We start from the raw sequence: 22,912 nt of genomic DNA, 5'->3' as shown, positions 1-22,912 counted from the left end.
CCTTTTTTTTTACTATTACGTTCAAACAAAATAGGTAAATGAATACAATGATGCAGCATATGCATAAACTGTATTGACTTGTTGAGATTTATACTAAGAAACTTGTGGATTATTACCTAGAAAGTTGCAGACTGAAAGCAAAGCTCACAGAACTCAGTGAATAAAATGCATCCATATTTTAAGATGAGCTCAATCCCTGTATTTTTATATCAGTCATTTTGCCTTTTAGCAATGAGTAAAAAAATCTCTTACAAATAAAGGCCTCAAACCTGCAAAAGAATCCCTGAAGGTAGTAAATTAAAACTGTTTAGCCCCTCCTATAAGACTCTGTTGCATCAGATCCTGTGACAATTCTCAGCCAGTTATCAAGTATGTCAGTAGAAACCACCACCCCCTTACCTCTAAATTCCATATAATATCCCACCTACCTACAAGAACGATAACACAGTAGGGCATCTTACCACAGAGATACAGGAAACAACAAGGGTCTTCCTGTTTTGCTTCAACAACAAATTGGTCTTCTCTGCAGTCTGGACGGGAAGCATTAGGACATGCTGAAGGATCACATTCTACATAAAAGAGAAATCATAGATATAATGCTAAAATAAAAAAGCTATTCTGCTTATCTTCCCCTTTTTCACTTCCTATTAATCCACCAAAACATGTCATAAATCAAAACTGAGAGACAGCTCAAATACAAATATCAACAAAAACCCTGAGGAACAAGGTAGAAATATTAGTCTTGTGCTACTGACAGTGTTCTGATCATCCGTCAAGAACATCTAGCACAGGTAAATACAGGATTGGAAAATATCCTTTTAATCTTATTTCCATATGCAACTTACCACATCGGTATTGCGGACAGCAAGAAAGGGGGTTATAGCCTATTACTAATTTTTCACTAGTTTTGCAGATTGGAATAAGAGCCTCACATAAAGTCATGTTGCATTCTGAAAAAAATAACAACATTCATTCATTCAAAAAGACACACAACAATATTTTTAATGTTGGTTAATCTGACTGAAACATTCCTTCTGTGACAATTGGCAAGTGGTTACAGGTAGCCAACTATTTCGCATAGACCATTTGCCCTTTATTTTCACTTAGCCACTTTATTAAGAGATAGATATAGTATCTCCTGACTAACATGACAAGAGCTAACACCAAGTTTCTTCTGTTAAGAGAGACAGCCAGACAAAATATTAGCATCTGGCATTAATTAGGATTAGACAAAGACATTTCATTTTTAAGCACCTCTCCTCCTAGAATTTCCTGCATGGTTTAGGAAAAAAATGATCTACACTTTCAAGAGTACTTTAAGTCTCAGGATCCTAATTTAATGAAAAATCACTACAATTCAGTGTCCTAAGTAACTCTGGGTCCAAAACAGTTTTGATGAGTGCACCATACACCAGACTATATGAAGAAGTCTGTCCCTCTCAAAATTTCATCCTGAATCTGAAAGACTTTCAAATGTCAACCAATTAACATTTTCAAATATAAAACCATTTTGTCAAAAAATTCCCAATCAAGCAGCTTCAAGTCTAGTAGGCAATTTGAAGAATTTAACTCTAAATCCTGCCTGTATGTCAGTACATGCAATGAATGTTTAAATATCTTCCACGTACTGTTCTCAAAAGTGTTGAGATGTAAACATACCACAAACTTGCTTTGTACAGCAAGCCCCCTCTTGAATGACATTAATGGTAATTTCACCCTCTCGCTCACAAATAGGTAGTGAGTCTTCACTGCATTCAGGTTCTACAGCAATAACACTTCCATTCTCCAAGCAGCTGTACATACAACATGTTTTAATGGATCCCTTCCAAAACTCTCCAGCAGAACGGGGCTGTCCTTCATTATCTGTACATGCTACGAAAGAAAAACAGGTAATAGAATCCTGAATAATGTGCCAACTAGCTACTTTCACTGCATAAAAGGACAATAAAGTATACTAATGTAGCTTATATATTTAACTGTCAGAAAACTCTATTGTTTTCTAAACTATATTGGAATCTGATACCCTTTTTAGTGTATTAGCAGACCCACCCCACTAACTCCTGCAAAGTGCAGCTGCTCTCCTTCAAATGATTATTACTTCCTGGACTTAACACCAAAATTAAAGTATCTGCACAGACTTTCTGTCTGTGTGTGCAAATAAAACATTCAGTCACTACTTTTGCAGCATTGTTACATTAGAAATCACCCTGCTAGCTTGTTGTATCAGGATGAGGAAGCATTTTCTGCCATACCTAGTTATTTATTGCCCAAGTACTCTGCCACATCCTTCTGTGCAGCATGTAAACCCCTGAGTGAGTGGTCCAAAATCACCTCCATCTTGGGTTTTGAATCTATCTCGGAAATCACTCAAATAGCCAGGACCCAAACAATGAGGGATCCTATGGACTTAACTCTCCATACCTATATACCTTTGCCAGAACCAATGTATCATACCTGCTGATAGGTAACACCACTAAGCAAGAAGACATTCATTTTCTGCACCGATTTAAAGCTTTGAGCAAACAATAAAGAATGGTGGCTTGATATAGACATTTTAGTCAAGAAATTCTAAAGTTATGATTTCCTGTGGGAATGTCTAGGTATGTGAGAAATCTTTATAATCACCTTATCAAATTTAAAAAAAAGGCAATTCAGGCCATCATCACAAAATCTAGGATCAGTTGATTGCCCAAAAACATTCCTAAATTATAGCTTTTTTGGACAAAGGATCAAAGAGAAGAGGGGAAAAAAAAGAGAGGAGAGAAACCATTGGTTCTATTCATTCAAATTTACTCCTGGACAAGAGAAGTTTTAGAATTAAAAAAAAAAATCACTTACCAATAAATCACTGCTTTCATGAGCCAGAACCTACCAGAGCTGAAAGCATGAATTCCAAAGTCTGCACTAAGACAAGCTTTATACCTGGGGGCTATGACAAAGCCCAGGCTCTGGAAACCAGGCACATAGAGGATATACCACTTGCATTAATCCACAGAGCAGATCCCTCTGCTCCTTCTTACTTACTACATTTTTCTTCTGGTATACAGAGATCCGAGTCTGTTCTATGAAGAATGGTCCCATTTTTACAGACACAATCTTCTCTTAAATAGAAGCAAGGAGATTCTTCATGGAACCATTTATTCAAGCATGTTTTGGCTTCACAGGGTTGCACACAAGGCTGGTATTCCTTGCCATCGGGACAATTCAAGGCTACCACCCACAAACACAGAAAAAAGAATATAACAAATAATTCTCTTTTTTTAAAGGTGTAAATTTTAGTAAGAACAACTATTTGCATTTAGAAATAAACTACAAAATTATACATTTGAAACATTTATGGGACAAAATCCTTAAGTGAAGCCATAGCTGCCATGATTTTAGTCCATCTACTTTGACTTACTTTGACTTGCACATAAACTGGCTGTGATTGAAAGAGCACAATACACAACAATAATATGTAGAAATACTGTAATGGTATAAAATATCTTTTGAAGGTAAAATATTTTAACTCACAACAGTAATCTGGTGTCCTCCACTTAATACAGATATTATGTTTGTTGCACAAAGCCACATAAGCAGAAAGTGCATCACATTCATAGTTCCAAAAGTAAGTATTGTTAATCCACATCTTTCCACAGAAGTCCTGTGGTGAAACCTAGAAATACATTTTAATTGATATTTCACTAGCAGAACAACTTTTTTCTATTAGAAGTTGACAATAAATTCCAAGATATATTACTAGTGCAAGAGGGAAAAAAATCTGTGATTTCTGACTGACAGGTAGTGATACCTTTTTTCTGCTTATGATTATTAGTTGCATGATATTACACCTACCACAATTTTACATGCTCGTTAGTAGGCATAGAAACAGCCCTGATGACACTGCAGTACTATCGACAAGGTTCTTTGCAATATGATGCTTCCAGTTTAAATCTCCGATTGCAGTTAAACTCTGCTTCCATTCCCTCTATAAATTATTCTACTATGAACAGATTATGTAGTGCTAGACTCATGTTTAAATGGGATTTTTTTTCTTGACTCCAAATGTACTACATCAAAATTCAAATGTTTTCTAACCAATACGATTTCTGGTTTATTATGGCTTAAGCTTGTACAACCAGGAAGAATGAAGAATTCAGTAGTGTTCTATCAGCCATTTTTATTCAATTCCCCCTCTCTTATTGTGACTTCTGCAAATCTGGATGTACTCTCTTTTGTCATATTGCTCTTTACATCAGCGGTTTTCATTTCCCACTCTTGTTCACCTTTTGAATTTTTCTCCACTTCATTTTTATGTAAAGCACACATGCACCATTTTTCATCCTCTCCAGATGTCAGCTTCATGTACACAAAACAAGAATAAACATCTTGGCTCAACCAAGTGTTTTTGGCATATCATACGTTAAGGTAGCCCCAAAACAGGGCACATAGCACTTCCCCTGAAGCAGTATCAGTGAACCTGCCAGATGCGTAAGACAGTAGGGTTCAGAAACCAACAACTGTGACGTATTTTTTTACTACTTTTGAATAATCTCTGAGTTACTAGAAGCTGAAGACATTAAAGTGGATGAGCAAAGACTAATGTCCAACTTCCTTCTTTTTAGTGACAAAATGCCTTCCATAACTCTCCCACCAGCTTTCTTCAGCTGATACTTCAAAAAGTATCTCTTGGTTTTTTTTCATAACCCCACCTATTCTTTTGATAAGTCTCAAGCTTAAAAGAAAGATATCTGAGAGTCTGCTTAAAGGGGGTCAGTCTACTGCAAAGTAGTTTAACAGAAAGGAAGAAAACAGAGTAAACCATAGAAAAGGAAAATTAAGCAAATAATAATAAAATCCGGAATGGAGAATGGACAATGGAGAAAGTACCAATCCTTCTTAATCCTGGTTTGAAATAGAAAGAATTGTACATCCATAATTTCTTTGAAATTCATTTTCTCATCTCTCTGCCTCTCTAGTCATTCCTACTCTTCCTGTGCTACATCAGCTACCTCTAGTGGCAGCTGATGTGCTAAATGACACAATCCTTACAGTTCTGTTCCTGAAAATAACTTTTCTGACAGTAAGCTATCATGCCACAAATACAGAAGTGACCAAGCTAACTTCTGTGATGTTTCCCTAAGCTACAGAGATCTCTGACCAACCAGAATCCAATAGCGTACAAACAGAAGGTCTAGGCCTTCACTCCTAACCAGCTACCTCATAAACATTCAATAAAGATTTGGTTTATATTTCACCATTAGGCTGATGCTTTGTTATGTCACTCTAATGAGGGTTTCGTTTTCAAGATGGCACAGTATTTTCAGAAGCCAAAAAGTAACATGATGATCTGCACTCAAGGTATTCCTGTAGGCCAGGTACAGTTATTACACTTTTACCAGTATTTCTAGAAATATAAATTACACATAAACTGGTGTAAGTGATCAGAAAGTGGCTCAAATCTGTAACAGAACAGAACTTCAGTGCACATAAACTGCTTTCAAAATTGCTGAAACCACTTGGAGATAAACCTGGATGGATGTAGTATCAGACTTAACTGATTTAGGTTAAATCCATTTATTGAATTTCTGTCCCAGATCCCCTCCAGATTCAAGTTAACTCACAGCCCCCAGCATCGCATGATGCTTTGCACCGCCCCTGCAAACCCACCCTCACAGGGTGGGCAGGCTAGCCTTGGCCCAATTTGTCTGCTCCCGATGAGCATGGAGGTGTGCTCTAGCACCCCCTGGCTTCTGGCCTGGGTCACTGCAGGCACATGGCTGCATTTCTGGAATCAAAAGTAAATGTCTGTTCACTTTCTTATCAGTTCAATCTATGCGGATTAGACTACCCTGCAAAGATTGAATCAATTCAGCCTCAGGCTTTTTGACTCTGTACTTAACCTATAAGTGATCGTAAATTGGTCTATACCCATAACAGAACAGAAGTTAAATACATAAACTGGTTTTAAAAATGGCAAATTTGACACCCCCCCCCTCCCAGGGTGTATTTGTGTTCTTTTCACTACTGGTGTAAACTATACTGCTTAAAGAAATCCATATAACAGACTGATTCTGCCTTGGGCTTTTTGACTGTCTGTAGCTAGCCATAGATGGAGACCATCTGAAGAGTTATTTTGGCAAGTAATATGACAGAGGAAGTAAAAGAAAATAAAACTATAAATTATAATTTTCTTTATAAATCATTTAATTAATTCAGACTTGAAAGTGCCTCTTTCTTTGTACTTACTTTTTTGTGACATGGAATGAAAACCTTTCTGTTTAGCAGTTCCATACAGTAAGTGCAGTTATCTTCAGTACAGTTTCTTACTGGCCTCCTGGTCGTTACATCAACTGATTTCTCAATTTCCCAGCTCCTAATAAATGCTTCAATTTCCTCAATGTGTGTAATTATAGTTCTATTTTGCATCTTGAGGTCATCAAAAGGATCTCCATTGCACACGCCTTGAGAGAGAACATCACATTTAGTGAAAAATATAGCACATTTGTTCTTCAAATGAAAAGAAGTGCAATTGTTAGGTATGGTTAACATTGCACCAACTGAGTTTTAAACAATTTTTGATTTATTCATCTTGATTTAATTTCAAGAAATCTTAATATTTTTAAAAATTAGTCAACTGATTTTGTACAGCTGCATGCAGTTATATGCAGTGCAGTTCCAACTTCCTATATATAGTTTAATTGTGTACACTATCAGCTCAGTAAGTCAGCTAGACAAGCAGATCACAAAGTTAAAGTAATAAAACCTTTCCTAGACACAGATAATCGACAATACCTATTCCCAGGATAAACCACAGGCAGGACAGCAAATTCATTCATGTGGCACCAGATTTGATACCCTTGCACAGAGCAGTAATAAGTTCTAAAAGGTATTCTATTATTATTTTAAATGGAAGTCCTTATACAAGTAACTGCAAACCATGGGTAGGAGTGGTTCACAAATCTGACACATCATTTGGATTTATACTAACACTTCTAAATACTTAAAGTTAAAAAACAGTAAGACACCCTCTTTCCAAAAATGTTTTTCTTATTTAATTTCTTAGTGCAGCTATATGAATCTAATGTCTTTTCAAAAGCTGACATCTGCTGCCCTCTCATGAATTTGCTACTGTGTGAGTACACAAGTCATGCAGTTTTTGTCACTGAGGATGAATACTCACATAATTCTACATTGTACCATGTCAATAATAAGAAGTTAGAACTGGAATATTTAGGGAGAGGGTTTGAGTGATCAAAAGAGCAGTGCTTTATACAGAAATGGGCAGCCTGATTTATTACATTTTTTTCTGTATATCTAATCTATTTTTGTATCCTTTTGTACTTTTGGCTTCTAATTTCCTCCTTGTCAATATTTTTCCCAAGTGATTTTTGAATTGGTGTTTATCCACTACTCAAAGTCTAGGTATATCTGGTTTTGTTTTGAAATATTTTTATATGCTTGGATGTGGAACAAATATGTAATTATAGTATAATCATCATACCTGGATTATTTTTCATTGTCAGATTTTTCAAACCTTGCTTCAAAAAGTTTAAACAAATACCAAAATCTAATTTAAGATGTGAAATAATATGTACAGATTTTAATTTTAGGCAAAGTCCAAGTATTCTTTTACACAGGTTAGTCCCACAAACCAGAAATTCCTCAGGTTAAGAATCAGGGTGATATCTTTGCCCTACTAAACCAATGGAAATTTTACCATTAATTGCATTCTTGGGAGCTGGTGTGGCTGGGTGCTAAGGCACATGGCTGAAAACCCAAAGGTTGTAAATCTGAGGCCATAACAGAAGTGCTCCTGGTGTTGCCTGTCAGATTCCAGAGAATCTGCAAATTCTACTAAACACCTTGTCATAATGACATGAAAAAGGAAGGAATTTCATTGTTCCCAGGATTTCACTAGTAGTTTCCCCATACTTCATGGTGAGAGTTTCCTAACCTCTTTTTCTAGCTCTGATCCTTCAACACTTCCCTAAAACAAATAGCGGTATGGCTGTCCCCACTGCTACTGCCCATCTATAAGGGTAAGAGTCTCATCATGGAGGGGAAACCACCTATATTCAATGCTGAAATTAATCAATACTTGGAATTCACACTGGAGAAGTAGAGCGATTGTAGTATGTAGTATAGCTAGTCCTCTGGCCCTTTCTTGCTCGACTTGTGGATCTAATTCCCCATGTAGCATCTAATGGAAAGTTTCCTTTCACGGACATGGAAGAAAGGTGGAGGACACTGTCATAACCCAAAGGTATGATTTTGTGTGTGCTTCGGCACTAGAATTATCCCCGCCAAATTACAGCTTCGTTGCACGGTAGAGTTTTCTGCTGCAGAGGAGAACCCCGGTGCAAGGAAGAGTTTCCTGCCTATTTGCAGCTTCCTTTGCAGAGTACATTGCTCAAGTTGCAAGAGAAATGCACGATGCAAAGGAGTTCCCGCCACCCGCATGCAAATTTGTGTCCCGCTATTGGCTAGTTCTAAATTATTCCCACGTGGCGGCTAACGATTGGCCTGTTAGCCATATAAGAGGCTTGAGCGGTTTCCGCTCAAGCCGAAGAGGATTCCACATCCATCTTGTGGGGACTCTGGGTACTCGGCAGGGTAATAGAGACCCTGTGTGAGATTCAGAGGAGTTTGGCGACCTGATCCATTGCCCACCTCTTCCCGTCTTCGAGCGATAATTTAATAAGACGTATCTACGAAGTTCCTATTTTGGTGGCGCGCTTGTCCAGAGCATCCGGAGCTCTGTTTCCGTGGAGCCTAGCAAACTCCACGTGACCGTTCGTGTTGTTTTTGTCTGTAACCGCAACTCAAGCAAGTTTTCCTGCCTGCACTACGACCATCTTCAGTGTAAGTAAACAATCTTTAAATCTACCGCTACGAGTCCGTGCCTAATTCTAGTTTGACGCGCACCCTCTCCGACCCCGCGTGCCCGGGCTGCTGGCCACAGCCCACGCAGAGCACGAAAAAGGGCCCGGGTCGTGCCCGGCGCGCACAGACACAAAGCCAGAACACCCCTCCCCATAGATGTATGACGTACTGCTCCTAGGTGGGTGTGGGGCAAATTGGCTTGAGTATCCAGGCAGCGGGACTGGGCTAGCAGTGGCAGACACTGGCAGTGGTAGCTGGACAGAGTGAGCCACCACCACAGGGGCTGCTGGGAAGTTGAGTCTGGCCATCATGAGGTCCCTACCCCACTGTGCACGTGGGGGCAGCAGGACCAGACACACGTATCATGGCCCAGGTTTCCCCCCTCACCTGGGCTGGGCAGGGCTAAGGGACCTGCTGTCATCTGGATAGAATCCCCTGGCAGGCCAGATCCAGTCCACATGCCATATTTTGCCCACCCTGACTTGAGGGTAAAAACCTTCTTTGACTGTCCCCTACCCACCCAGCTGTGACTTGGCAAGCAGTAGACTTCCACCTACAGGGATGGAGAGCCAGCAAAGGCTTCTATCCCTGCTCTAGTTGGGGATGTGTGAGAAATGGGTTGAGGGGGAGTGAGAACATGAAACTGGTAGTCCAAGACTTAATGGGATGGGAGTGAGTAATGAAATGGGAGGTGGAAAGGTAATGCGGGTGGGAAGAGGGTGGTGAATTGAAGTCAGGCAGCCACTGAGAGGTTTACACAGGGTGGCACCACTGGGAGTGGGAAAGCCACACCCCTGGGGGCAGGAGATGGAGTTGTCTTGCTGCCAGGACTGCCACCGGGGCAGTAGAGTTCAGGGAGTCAAAAGTTTGTCCACACAGAAGAGGAGGGTGGTACACTGCACCTTGGAGTGGGATGCTGGAGGACTGCAATTCGGGTGGCTCATCTGTGGCCACACATTAATGGAACATGAGCTGGATAATATGGATCAGAGAGAAACCTGCCCTGGAGTGGTGTAACTTTAAGCTGCCTGATGTGTACTTAAAACTGGTTTCAGGTGTTAATGTGTGGACAATCCAGCCACCTAAAATTAATGTCTAATAAGGGCCTAAGACTCAAACCCTTTCCTGGGTGCACTCCAAACCCACAGCACTAGTAAACATGCAGTACTAACTCTTTTCATCATCTGGGACAAAGCCTTTCAGGAATCAACATTCCTGTGCAGTGTCCATTGGATGCGTTGTCTCCATCTCAACCCCTTCCTTTGCAGTTACTTCCAAGTACAGATTTCAGCTTATTCATTGAGTGGACTCCATTAATGTTTTTCCTTGCAGCCAAAGATTTAGAATGGTACATTTCAAACAGATTTAAATGTATATGGTAATAACTGTTTATCTTGAAGACAGTTTTATTCTTCCAAGAGTTAGTAGCAAACAATGTTTTAAAACAGAATTGACATTAACAGAACCCTTGAGTGCAGCTCAAGTAGAACTGTCATTAAACTCTAAGGAATTTTATATTGCCAAGCTCTTCAGTGACAAGTCACGGTTAGTAAGTCTTGGATGGCAGGGGTATTAAAGAAATGGGATATGGTAGACCTTTTAAATGAGAAAAGATTAAATATAAACCCTCAGTGAAACCAAAATATGATACAAAAATAAAGATTGATAGGCAACATAATCTCACCACAAAGTCCTTCTGTCTTGGTAGAAGTGTTAGAATGTAATCCATACTGTATATCTATAATGCCTGTAATGTGAGCCCACTTAATGCTAATGCCAGCCGGGGTATTAATGACGTACATTGCACCAGTGTCCTGAATGCAGAACCCATGTTTGGAGAAAGGTAAAGGCTGAATTACAGAGTCCACCACTACCTAAAATGGACAAAACACATTTTAAGAATGAGCCACAGAATTCCAAAAATCATACTTAATGGAACAGCAAACAACACTTGCTTTTCATTATTCTTTGTTCCTGTTTCAATTACCAGAGATGGTCAATGTGTACAAATCATGGAGTTTCTGGTCAGTCTATATCTCCTACCATTGCCATGGAAGTATGAAATGCAAGAAAACTGTGAAGTAAGAAACTTTCCTAATTAAGGAAGTGGGATCTTAATTTTTCTCTTCCCTCCTATTACAAACCAGCAGGGAGACTTTCATATGATGAATTAAAACACAGGACAAGGGGGCAGGAATGAACAGGTCTGAGAATATTTCTGAATCTGGTTTGCTTTCAGTTCTGAGGTTTAAGTAGGAAAATAGAATGCATAATTTCGGACAATACTATTTTTTTTTATATAAAAACTCTCAAAACTGAGAGGTTAGGCAGATATTGGATTTGTAAAGCAATAGAAAGAACAAAACAGAACCAAACAGAACCAATTTTGCCTGATTTAGACTGCATTACAAAAAAAGATTCTGCCTCGGGTCTCAGCTTTACATCTCATCAGAAAAATATTCATTCCAACATCCATAATACCATACTGGAGAACCAGCTTCAAGAAACAATGTCAGCTGTGGAATCACAGCCACCAGCTTCCGGTAATAATTAGGAAGGACAGTTGGTCCCAGTGCTATGAAAGCATAAAAGTCAAAGAAGAGGAAAAAGATAGCAAATTTACATTATTTGTATACAATTTTTCTATATTGTTCATGAAAACAGGGATACTAGAAAGGTAGGTGGTACAGATGTTGTAGCATAACATGGGTCAGATGGAGACTGTACCACAAAGGTAATCCTGATCTTACACTTCATAAACTATGAGACTGATTTGCTGCATTCTAGAACAAAGCACTCTGCAATTATTACTTATATGTTTATGTGCTCTATGTTAACAGTTATGCACTCACCTTTCTTGCTAAACGGTCGATAAGTACTTTATATGTAAGTGTTGTTACATTTAATTTCTTAAAACAAAGCCCTGAAGTGCCTCCAGGTGGAACCTTATAAGAAAAATGCCAAAATGTGTTAGCTTGCTTTTCCTGAGAACATTATTGGATATTACTTATTTTAGCATGTAACAAGTAGTAAATAAAGATCAGTGTATTTGCTACTTAGCAAAATACTTACTAGTTTTCTTATTGAATTTGCACTCTGAAAAATACATAAAAGTAGATTAGAAATGCAGGGATAATTGATAACATTCATCCTGTTTTATTATGAAAAAACAGCATATATTCAAGCAGCTATCCACAGTAGGAACTATTTCATGCCTGGCCATATGAAGGTGGGGTGCCGTGTTGCACTGAGCAAAAGGCTACTCCAGAGTAAAATTGACAGAGGTAGAGGACATGCAATACAAACATGATAGTAACTTTTTCAAAAGTAAATTTACTTCTGACCTCCCCAGGAAATAATCTTACGTTGCAGAAGAGCATTTTCACTATGTGTCACTGCCACTTTTCTGTAAATAGAAAGCATTTCCAAATGCTTTAATGATTTATTGCTATGGAGTTAGACCAACAGGGTTTAGAATAGAGGGGTCAAACTAATTTAGCCCTACAGGGTGGACCAGGACTGGCCTCCTCTGCAGACCCCATGCCACAAGGTCCAGCTCAGCCCTGGGGCTCACTATACACTGGCACCTAGGGCTGGCAAAGGACATGCTGCCTGTAGCACACAGGCTGGACCTGGCACTGTAGAACCAGCCCATGGGGCTGGTCTAGGGTTCCTCATGAAGCTCATGCACCGGGTCCATCCAGGAGGGTGCCACATGCACCGTGTGTCCTGGAACAACCCCCTATGGTGCGTGCAATGCCAGGTCCAGCTCACATGCCGCATGCAGTGGATGGGGTCAGTCCAGCAATCCACAAGCAGGATTACATGGTTCCACAGCCCAGATACTGGACTATAAGCTTGACACTCCTGTTTAAGAGGAACAAAGCAAGATAGACAATAAAATGACCTATATAAGGAGCATCCAAGACATGCAAGAGAGAGGCTTACACCAATGCAGCTTTCCTAAAGTGTTTTGTAAAGATCTCAATCCACACACAAGATTAAACTATCTAGCTCAGTGGTTCTCAAACATTTTTTTTTTTTTTGCAGATCACTTGAAAATTGCTGAGGGTCTCGGTGGACCATTTAATAAACTTTTTTTTTTTGTTCTACAAATCAAAGTACACAACTCACATTTTAATATCAGTTGTCTTACAAGTACAGATATTCTTGATTGTTCCGCAACCTTTCTGTGGACCACCTGAATGGAGCTCGCGGACCAGTGGTGGTCCGCGGACCAGTTTGAGAACCTCTGACCTAGCTTCTTGGATAATAATAATAATGTTATCACTACCTATAGCAGCAGTTTAAAATGTAGCTCAAGTAAGTCTACATCAACTGATATTGCACTGATTTGAAAAACGGACATACCCTGAGAAGACAGAGTACAAGGAATACTAAAACACTGAGGATCCTGCATCCACAAATGGGGAGGGTTTAAGTGTGCATTTTCCTGGAACATGGCAACAAGAGATGATAGGCTAACAAAGAAGGGGACAGGGGTGGGGCTGATGGTAGCAGGGGCTGTCTGCTTTTTACAATCCAAAATTAACTGGACTAGCAGAAGTGAACAAAATGTACAAAACTTATATGTCTTCACAAACCTGCAAACATATACACCCAAAATAACTTATCATCATTAAAGTTACTCTGGAAGTAGTATCATGAGAAGCTCTCACCTGATTAGTGGGACATTTTTCAACATGAGCAACAATAATTTCTCCTGGGAGCTTGACTAAAATGTAGGAAGCCGCATTATAGAGGGCTATGTTATTTCCATCAAACGTAATAATGCTCAATTCAGATAGTACAGAACATTGACCTAAAAAAGAACTGATATTTAATGAGGTTACCATAAAATAGTATGCTACAACTTCTTAAAATATTCCATTTTTAATATTATTTTCTTTCCTTTTTAAGAACAAAAGCCCACCACTGTTAGATATTATATCTGCACACAATTCACTGAGTCACAAAAAGCAAGTCCTTAGTGTTTAATAGAAACTTCAATGAACATTTAAAGGTTGCACTGATTCAGGGAGAAAGCCATAGCTCTAGTGAACAACTAGCCATGCTTGATGGGTTGAAAAGGAGACACATTCTTCTATGATGGGACGAAAAAAAAAATCAATAGATACAATGGGAGGTGTTGAAGAATGTCATATTTTCCTGTGTATAATTGCTAATTTTTAATATTCAGCTTTGCTACTCCCTAAAGAAAAAAAATACCATGTGCATCTTCTTTGATAAAAATAGGGCCTGATGCAAATCTCTTTAAATTAAAACTAAGTCATTAATACAAAGTCATCAAGAATCTCTTTCCTGCTTGAAATTCCAGTATTTCCTCATTTGTTCTCACTGCAAATCAGAACAAAAAGTTGAAATTTCAAAATTCTCCATGGTCTTAACATTTTGAAAAAAATTAGCTTGGAAATGCAAAAATATTGTTTCAATATTTTCTATTGCCTCATAAGAACTATACTTTTGAAAACTGATGTCTTCCTCATGGGTTAGGCTCTCCAACCGGGCTAAATAACTGATGCAAATAGCTGATGCAGCTCCCATGATGCTGCATGGGTCCAGCATGTGTGGTACATAGCTTGTTCAATGGGAATCCCATATTGCATTATGGGAGATAGTCGGTCAGAAAGTATCAGCTCAAAGGGTAGCATGGGAGTTCAAACTACAACTCTCACAAGGCAATATGAGAGCAGGAAAAACAATCTAGTATTTTGCTGAGCTGTTTCAAAAACAAAACAAAGTATTTTGTGTTAGTTGAACTAAGTGAAATATCATGAATTGGGTCCAAATAACTTGTAACAAAATGTTTCATTTTGATTTTCTCAGTGGGAAGTAACAATTTTTCCTATGAAAAATTTCAGTTTTATGTAAATTACCAGTATAACAGGAAATCATTCTGACAGACTATTAGCAACCAGATGTAAATTTTAAAAAAATCACAAAATTAAAACCAAAGTGATGCTTTTGTACTTTTTCACAGTATATTTATTTTCTCCTAATTTACTTATTTTGTTTTTCTTTTATGCTTATACTGTGGCATCAAAGCATATTACGAATAATACATTTATGCTTCTAATATTTCTGTGAGAAAAGGCAGCCCCAGTTTTACAGATGGAAAACTGAGGCACAGAAATATGAAGTGACTTGCCCCAACTTTACATGGGGACCCTGGGGGTAGACTGTACATGTTATAAACTTCAAGCTGGTGTCTTAACTGTAAGACAGTCCTCCATCTCTAAATCATAATTTGTTATTTTTGACATATACATAATAGAATTTAATCTTTTACACATTAATAAACACAATAAAAACATATAAAATGACTTACAGGGACATTCCCATTCTGGGCAACAACTATCACTGTTAACTTGAACTGGCATTCCTCGAAAACCACAATCAGGCTTTTCCACATTCTTAGGGCAGTTCCTCGAAAGGTTATATAACATCCATCCCATATTAACACACACATACTGGCTACATTTGTCTATGGGTTCGATATATCTTGGCTGTTATGTAAAAAGAAAGAAACTGAAGTAAGCACTGTGCAGAATAATTATGGAAGGGTTAGAGGGGACTTCAAGTTGTCATATAGAGGTCATACCTCTGCTCTGCTGTGGAGCAGGGTCCAATATACCTAGGCCATCCTCAATAAATGTTTGTCTAAATTGTTCTAAAAAATCTACAGTCCATGGTGAGCATATCCAATGATTTCAAAATCGATTCTGTAATCTGACAAATCAGTTCTGGTGATAGCAACAAAAATGCTTTTAGCACAAACTTAGATGCAGCATGACAGCCCTGCAGCTCCTGGATTGGAATATCAGGAAGTACACATGGAGACAGCCAACCCAGTCAATTAACCTTTGGGCCTTTCAAAATTAATTGAATGCATTAACCAGAACCTTATCTAGGAATCAAGGGACCACTAGCACAATATTTTGTATGCTCCCATGCTGAAAACAAAACAAAAAAACCTCCCAATGCCCTTTTCCAATACCCCCAGAACACCGAGTAGGACAGAAGAAGCCATAATAAAATCAGCCTGTCACAGATTCCCCACAAGAGTGCATTTGTTCAGGACCCCTAGCCTTGTCTGGTCTTTGGAATACCCCTGAAGCCATCCTAGACATGGCTTCTAGAGTAGGGGGTGAGCCCTAGTGCCTTCCAACTTTGAGAACCTGACTGTCCCTGACCCTTTATGGTTATCTTTGGCCCTTGCCTCCAGGAGATACTTTCCAGCTCATGGAGAGAGAAACTTGACCTCTTCCAAAGGAGAAATGTACCCAAAAGTCTCAAACAGAAAAAGAGCCAGCTTTTCTTCAATAAAGCTATTTCTTGGGGCAAAGGCCACATAAAAAAGATGATCCTGCCCCCTCCAAAGCTTTAAGCAGCCCCTGTGTCCTCAGTCTAGCCCACAAAGCCCTAAGCATCCCAAAATTAGTTCAACTATTCTCTCTCCAGTCCACACAGCCCCAAGCACACCAAGCAAGCTCAACTGTTCCAGACTCTGCAGTTCTCAGGCTGTTTCCATTTATGCCTCCTAGGTAGAGGTGCACCGGTACTTTGGTCCCATATCGGATCAACACCGATATAGGGAAAATTGAAATTATTGGAAATCGGCTTTTTTTGCTTGATGCGGCCAATAAATGTCCCGTGTATGTGCACAGCTGCAGCATGCATGCGGCCAGGAGCACAGCCCAGCAGCTTGGAGACCAGCATCTGGCTGGTAAGTCTGGTGTGGGGGGAGGGAAGGGGCTGATCGAGGGTTTCCCCCCCACCCAACAAACCCTCTAGAAAGTAGTGTCTGTTGAGACCACGTGATGTCTATTCATTGCATCCAGCATGAATGTCCAAGACTATACTGGAAGATGTAGCCTGGACATAATGCTCAACATTAATTAAAGTTCCAGCACAAAGACTTCAAAGAAGTAGAGAGGAAAGATAGTGGGTAGAATAGTTTGTGCAGACTTATCTCCAAGATCTCTGATGCCCACCCTGATCTGAACATTCAGTCCCACATGGGACCTATACACACAGTTTCCCAGGTCAAAGCTTTCTAGAGCAGGGGTCTGCCTGTACTCATGCCAGGCAGCAAGGAGTTGAGGCCACAGCACCACTGCTTCTCCCTGCCCTCTGATCTCTGGTTGCAGTAGGGGCACAACTTCCAATTAGTGGAGCTGAGCTAGGGCTGGGCAGCTTCCAACTGCACCCATGATGCAGCTGAGGAGGTTGAAAAGCACAGCAGGGAAGCAGCAGCAGGGCGGACATAGCTTCCAGCTGTCCACCCCCAGCTAAGCTCCCCACTCACTAGCTGGAAGCTGTGCTTGCACTGCAGATAGGGAGCGAAAGACTAAGGAGATGTTGCAGCAGCAGCCTGAGTGCAGTTTCCAACTGCCCAGACCCAGCACAGCTTCCCGCTGGATAAAAGCTGCACTCCCACCCCAGCTGGAAAGGGGAGGCTGGGAAACACAACAGTGATGCAACTCCCAGCTCCTGCCCTTGGCATGGACAACAGCCAGCCCCCTTTCATAGTTTCATAGTTTCATAGTTTCTAGGGTCGGAAGGGACCTAGGCAGATCATCCAGTCCGACCCCCTGCCATGGCAGGAAAGAGTACTGGGGTAAACGACCCCAGCAAGATGGTTATCTAACCTCCTCTTAAAAACCCCCAGGGTGGGAGCCTGCACCACCTCACTTGGAAGCTGGTTCCAGACCCTGGCCGCCCTGACCGTGAAGTAGCGCCTCCTGATGTCCAACTTGAACCTTCCCTCCGCCAGCTTGTGACCGTTATTCCTGGTCACTCCTGGCGGCGCTCGGGGGAACAGGGACTCCCCCAGTGCCTGTTGATCCCCCCTGACTAGTTTATAGCAGGCCATAAGATCCCCCCTCAGCCTTCTCTTCTGGAGGCTGAACAGGTTCAGGTCCCATAACCTTTCCTCATAGGACCTGCCCCTTTCATTGCTGACATGCTGTCAAAGCCACCACACTGGGTTGTTCCAGCCCATGGCCTGAAAAGATTGCTGGCCCCTGTTCTATAGGGTTTCAGACAAGGAGTAGAGCCATATTTGAGAATGTGGATGGATGTCCTAACCAAAGAGAAACTTGATGTTTAAAAACCCAAAACAAATATAAAATTTAGAGAGAGAAAAACTAAAGATATTTTAGTAAATTTAAAACCTCCCACATTGCCCGGTAAAGAAAAGTGAATTAAAAAGGAATATATATGAAACATACAGTAGGGAGATAAAATTGATCATACCATGCATTCAGAAGATGACGATGATGACGGCATCAGTGTATGCACCATTGTGCCAAATGAAGGATAGTCAGCTGTAACTGTCATCATTTTTGTGTCTGTCACAGAAGTCTGTGTTTTCCCAGGCTCTGCAGTAGAAGACATGGCCATTGCATAACTGGAGTGAGATGAACCTGGTATGGTGAAGTTTTGTGACTCACTGGGGCCTGTTTGTTCAGGTCCTGTTAAATTTGAGTAAGGTATAATTGTTCTTTGGGGTAGAATTGTGGACCATTCTGACTGTGAGACTTCTGGGAGTTCAGAAGGAGAAATAGAATCTCCTGAAATTGTGCTGCTTTTTCTTGAAAAAGTAATAGTCTTAACTGAAGAAGTCAAGTACAGGAGTGAAGGTTTCTCAGTAGTTCTGGATATTGTTTTAGTTACATTTTTTTGCACATGGGGCATCTGGCTACTTTCTATGTCATCTGCAACCCACTCAGTGGAGGTTGCGTATTTAACCGTACTATTTACAGTTGTACTTGTGGTCAGCTCTGTTGATGGGATCATGGACTGAGTGACGATTCCAGCTGGTACAAAAGATATTGTTTTGCGTTCCACTGAAGGACTCATTGTTGAGCTTTTTGTTCCTAAAGATATAGCAGATATATGGAAAGTCTCAAAAGGAGCTGAAGACGTAATAGCGAATCTACTAGAATGGCTTTCCAAGGTGACTTCAGGAGTTGTAGGAGTTAATAAATGTGGTTCTGCAATGACAGTTTTAGGTGCTGCTGAAGGGCTTGAGGAAACATTTCTTAACAAAGGTTTAACTAAAGGGGAGGTTGAGAGTTCTGTACCTGGACTTCTTGGGATTTCTTGTGTTTGCAAGGATAAAACTGGTGTTTGGGTAACAGTTACATGGGATATTAAAGCAGATGTTCTATTTACTGTGGGAGACACTGAAGAACTGGTAGTAAAGGATGTGATAGCAGAGATTTCTGAACTAGGTGGTCTTGACGTGGATAACAACGTTGTAAGTAACATGGATGGACTAGTAAAAGAAAGAGCAGCTCCTGAAGGTTCTCTGGGAGTTAGAGAAGTATTTGTACTTTGTACCAGAGGCGCCATTTTTAATTCTGTATATAGACTTGAATGCTCCATTATTCTTGATGTGGTTTTTGCCATGTGATGAGTAACTGAAGTGACATTGATAGGTAATAGTGATGTAGCTAATGGGAAGACTGTAGAACTAATGGACTCTGTTGGTCTTTTAGAAATAGTTGACACTGGAAACGAGTCTTTATGTAGTGGATATTTACTTTCTGTCGAACCTGTACTTGTTATAGATACTTCAGAGATTTGTGGAGTGACTGAAATAGTAGTAGGTCCTTTATAAAGACTCTCTGAGACAACCGTGACTTCTCCCGTTGCTTTGGGTTTGGGGGGTGTAATTGAAGGAGACACTAACGTAGACATGTGTGTTACAAGAGGACTCAAAGTTCTCGTGGCTGTAGGCATTTGAGAAGCAACTGAAGATGAGGTTGAACTCATTACAGATAGATCATCAGAAATACTGCTTGTACTTAATGGAGCAATATGTTTAGGAGCAGTTATTGAAATGCTCACTGAAGATAAAGATGTAGGCACTGGAGACACTTTAGTTAAAGAACTAGTTCTTAATGAAGTTGAAGAAGTTTGGGAGGCGGCTTGAGTTACTACTAAGTACGGAGTTGTGAATATCTGAGAAAGACTAGCTTTAAAACTAGTAAATCTAGAAGTAGCCATGGGAGCTTGAGAAGTTGAAGTCTGTGCAGAAATGGAGGTTGGAACTATAAGTTGACCAATGCTAGCATCAGTTCTTACAGACATAGTAGATACTGGTGAAGTAGGTGTGGTTAATGTTAATTGTGGGCTTGTAAAAAATGTGGGAATTGGAAAAGATGCTTTTTCAGTTAAGGAAGTGGATGAAGATACCATGGGTGATAATGCTGACATCTGAGAATGGCTTGCAGAAGGACTTCTAGTTCTCCATATCCTTGTGGGTACTTCAGTAGTGAAAAAGGCTGGTCCAGAAGGTAAAGTTGCTAATGTTGTAGGAGAGGACACAGTTCCTAGCAGTGTAGCTTGCATTTCAAGTGAAAATGGTGTTACCCCTAAGGAAGTGGGCATTAGTACCGTAGACTCTCTAGGGACAGGAATTGCAGTTACCATAGTAAAAGCCGGTTTTGTTGGAGCTGATATAGTTGTAATGGGTGAGGTTATGAAAGCTGTAGGACTTTCACTATGGGATGTTGCTTTTAATGTGACTGCGGATGTTTCAAGAATTGCTGGAATACCTGTTGAAGATAAAGGCTTTGTTCTCTGTGCTTTTGTTCCAGCTGCTGACTCAGTAGGCATCACAGGTATGCCTGTAAATAAAAACAGTTTTTTCACAGTTTTTCTTTATAATGAAAGAAAAAAGAGCAGCATTTATCTTATCATTGAATGCCCATTTAAATATCAGTTAACTGATTTCTAGAGAACTTAAATTCCCCCCAAAAACAAAAACATTATGCCACAAAGATAGATGGGTACAGTTTCAGGTTGCCTGAAGATTCTGAACGACAACCCAGCATTAACTATACACAACTCAATTGTTTTCTGGTTTCTTTTACAAACAAGAGAGCGCATGTGGTTTTTAAAAAATGTTGTAATGGAAGGGTCAATTTTAGATCACAGTTTGGAAGCAGAAGTGAATTTTATGGTACATTCTACAAAGGTAAGAAGGTAGAATACTTGGAACATGCCATTGTAAGTGTGTGAATAGTTTCTTTTTTCTGTTTTGAACAGATTGTATTCATGGAATTCAACATGTGCTGCCCTACCTGAGAAGCTGAGAAAAAAAGTGTAGGTGGTTAGCTCATACTGGGTGTGTCTACATGAGACACTATGAGCTACAGTGGTGTGGCTCATCGCTAGGGCGATGGAGCATCGACAGGTATAAACCATGACACCGACGCTATTGTACAGTAGCAATGAGCTACTGAGCAGGAGCTCGTTGCTATTTCACAGTAGTGTCAGAAAAGATCTGTGCAGTCCTGGGAGTGTGCAGTAATAGCAGTTACTATGCAGTCATTTAGTACTTCCCTAAGCGAGTAACAACTGTGCAGTCCAGCACACGTGTAGACATACCCAATGAGTTCAACACTACCAATACCCAAGCTAGCTATGTTAGACCTAGCAGAGATGTATCTAACATTGACATGGGAACATACGCAAGGACTGAGGCCCTCATTCAACAAAATACTTAAGAATGCTATTAACTTTATACCTTAAGATTTTCACTGAAACCAACAGGACTGTACAAATGCTTAAAACTTCACAATTGCTTAAGTGTTTTGCTGCACTGGAGGCTGAATTCTGTTTTCTTTTAGATGTCCACATTTCAATTTTCCAACCACCTTCACAGTATTTGGGGCACTTATGCATCATTGGTTATTCTATTACCTATGCAGTGACAATATGTAAGCATGCATGCGGCTACTGTGTATGCATGACAGCTCTGCATGAGTATAACCTGAACATAACCTCCACCCCACAAAAAAGAAAAAAGACCAGACCCAGGCTCTAGGCCAGTAATTCTCAATCCTTTTAGACTCCAGGCACCCCTCATAAAATGCCAGTTCTTAGTTTTGACTTGTTTTTTTACTATAAGGAGAGAACAATTTTTCTCTAGCAAAAAACTCAGAAAAACCACAAGTCAGAAAGTATTTAACACTGTTGATTCCTATTTGAAATCTCTTGATTGGTCTTCTCAATTATCTTTACATACCTTACAGTGCTAACATTGCATGGCATCCTTGAAAGGATCTCATTGTATCCCAAGGTGTCATGGCACCCTGGTTGAGAACTGCTGTTCTAGGCCCTGCTCACCCAGAAGGGGTTTAAACTTACATTTCTCTGATTTCCCTGAACAGCACTCTGACTACCAGGTTACAGGTTGGCATTATCCAGTCACCATTCCAAAAACAGCCTTTCCCACCAGTCATAGGTTTTTGCAGGGTAGAGTTTTGTGATTTAAGCAAGCTGTGCATACACGCATAGCTACCCAGGCAGTATGTAACCTACTGTGCATGTTCAGTGGTCATAGGCATACAAAAGGCCACTTTTGGGGCTGGAAAATTGCCAAAAGTAGAGCATAAAGTGTGAGAGACAATCCCATAATAAGGTTGTTTTATAAACATTTGGCATGCAAAGCATTCTCTTTTTACACATGCAAGTGGGAGGGAGACAAGAAAAGGGCTAATGAGAGTTACTCCTATATGACTGTATAGTACCACACTCTGGGATATGTGCACATTTTGAGAATCACGCTATGCTCCATTTCAAAGTTGTCATCAATCCTTCTCCAACATTACACCTTTTTTTTTACTTTTTTGTTAGCAAATATAATGAAAGAAGGGAATGAGGACAAGCAATTTAAATTTAACATATGGAAAAGGCAGTAAAGTAATTTAAATGTAGGTGCTATAGGAAAGGAGATACATTTAGGAACCATATTTTGGATGGATTGGAGTGCAGTGATATTTGTATTTGTGGGGGCGGGCAGAGGAAAGTAGGTGGCACTTTTGCAAGAAGAATAGAAAAAATTGCACTGTATTCACCTCTCCTTTCTACTCCTGACTCCAAGACAAGTCTTCAAGCTGCTTACCAAGAAGCTGGGTGTGAAAACTAGCATTGTCAAAACCTCCCAAAGTTGCATAATAAGAATCATTTTAACACACCCACAATAAATTTCACTTTTAACCAAATCACC

At 40.0% G+C, this 22,912-nt stretch overlaps 1 protein-coding gene across 1 annotated transcript in view; it reads right to left on the bottom strand.

Moving 5' to 3' along the window:
• LOC102374267 (otogelin-like protein) overlaps window positions 1-22,912 on the bottom strand; it is a gene marked incomplete at its 5' end in the record, with an annotated part of 72,276 nt that overhangs the window by 29,263 nt on the left and 20,101 nt on the right. The window contains 12 exons of the mRNA XM_025191544.1: window positions 462-569; window positions 846-950; window positions 1,660-1,872; window positions 3,025-3,210; window positions 3,514-3,655; window positions 6,229-6,443; window positions 10,550-10,739; window positions 11,718-11,810; window positions 11,938-11,961; window positions 13,545-13,687; window positions 15,215-15,392; window positions 18,145-20,525. Coding sequence (XP_025047329.1) covers window positions 462-569; window positions 846-950; window positions 1,660-1,872; window positions 3,025-3,210; window positions 3,514-3,655; window positions 6,229-6,443; window positions 10,550-10,739; window positions 11,718-11,810; window positions 11,938-11,961; window positions 13,545-13,687; window positions 15,215-15,392; window positions 18,145-20,525 — 3,978 coding nt within the window. The remainder of the gene's footprint in view (window positions 1-461; window positions 570-845; window positions 951-1,659; window positions 1,873-3,024; window positions 3,211-3,513; window positions 3,656-6,228; window positions 6,444-10,549; window positions 10,740-11,717; window positions 11,811-11,937; window positions 11,962-13,544; window positions 13,688-15,214; window positions 15,393-18,144; window positions 20,526-22,912) is intronic.

This window comes from Alligator sinensis, unplaced genomic scaffold, assembly GCF_000455745.1.
Source record: "Alligator sinensis unplaced genomic scaffold, ASM45574v1 scaffold672_1, whole genome shotgun sequence".
NCBI lineage: Eukaryota > Metazoa > Chordata > Crocodylia > Alligatoridae > Alligator > Alligator sinensis.
This window is presented reverse-complemented; position numbering and strand designations above follow the sequence as displayed.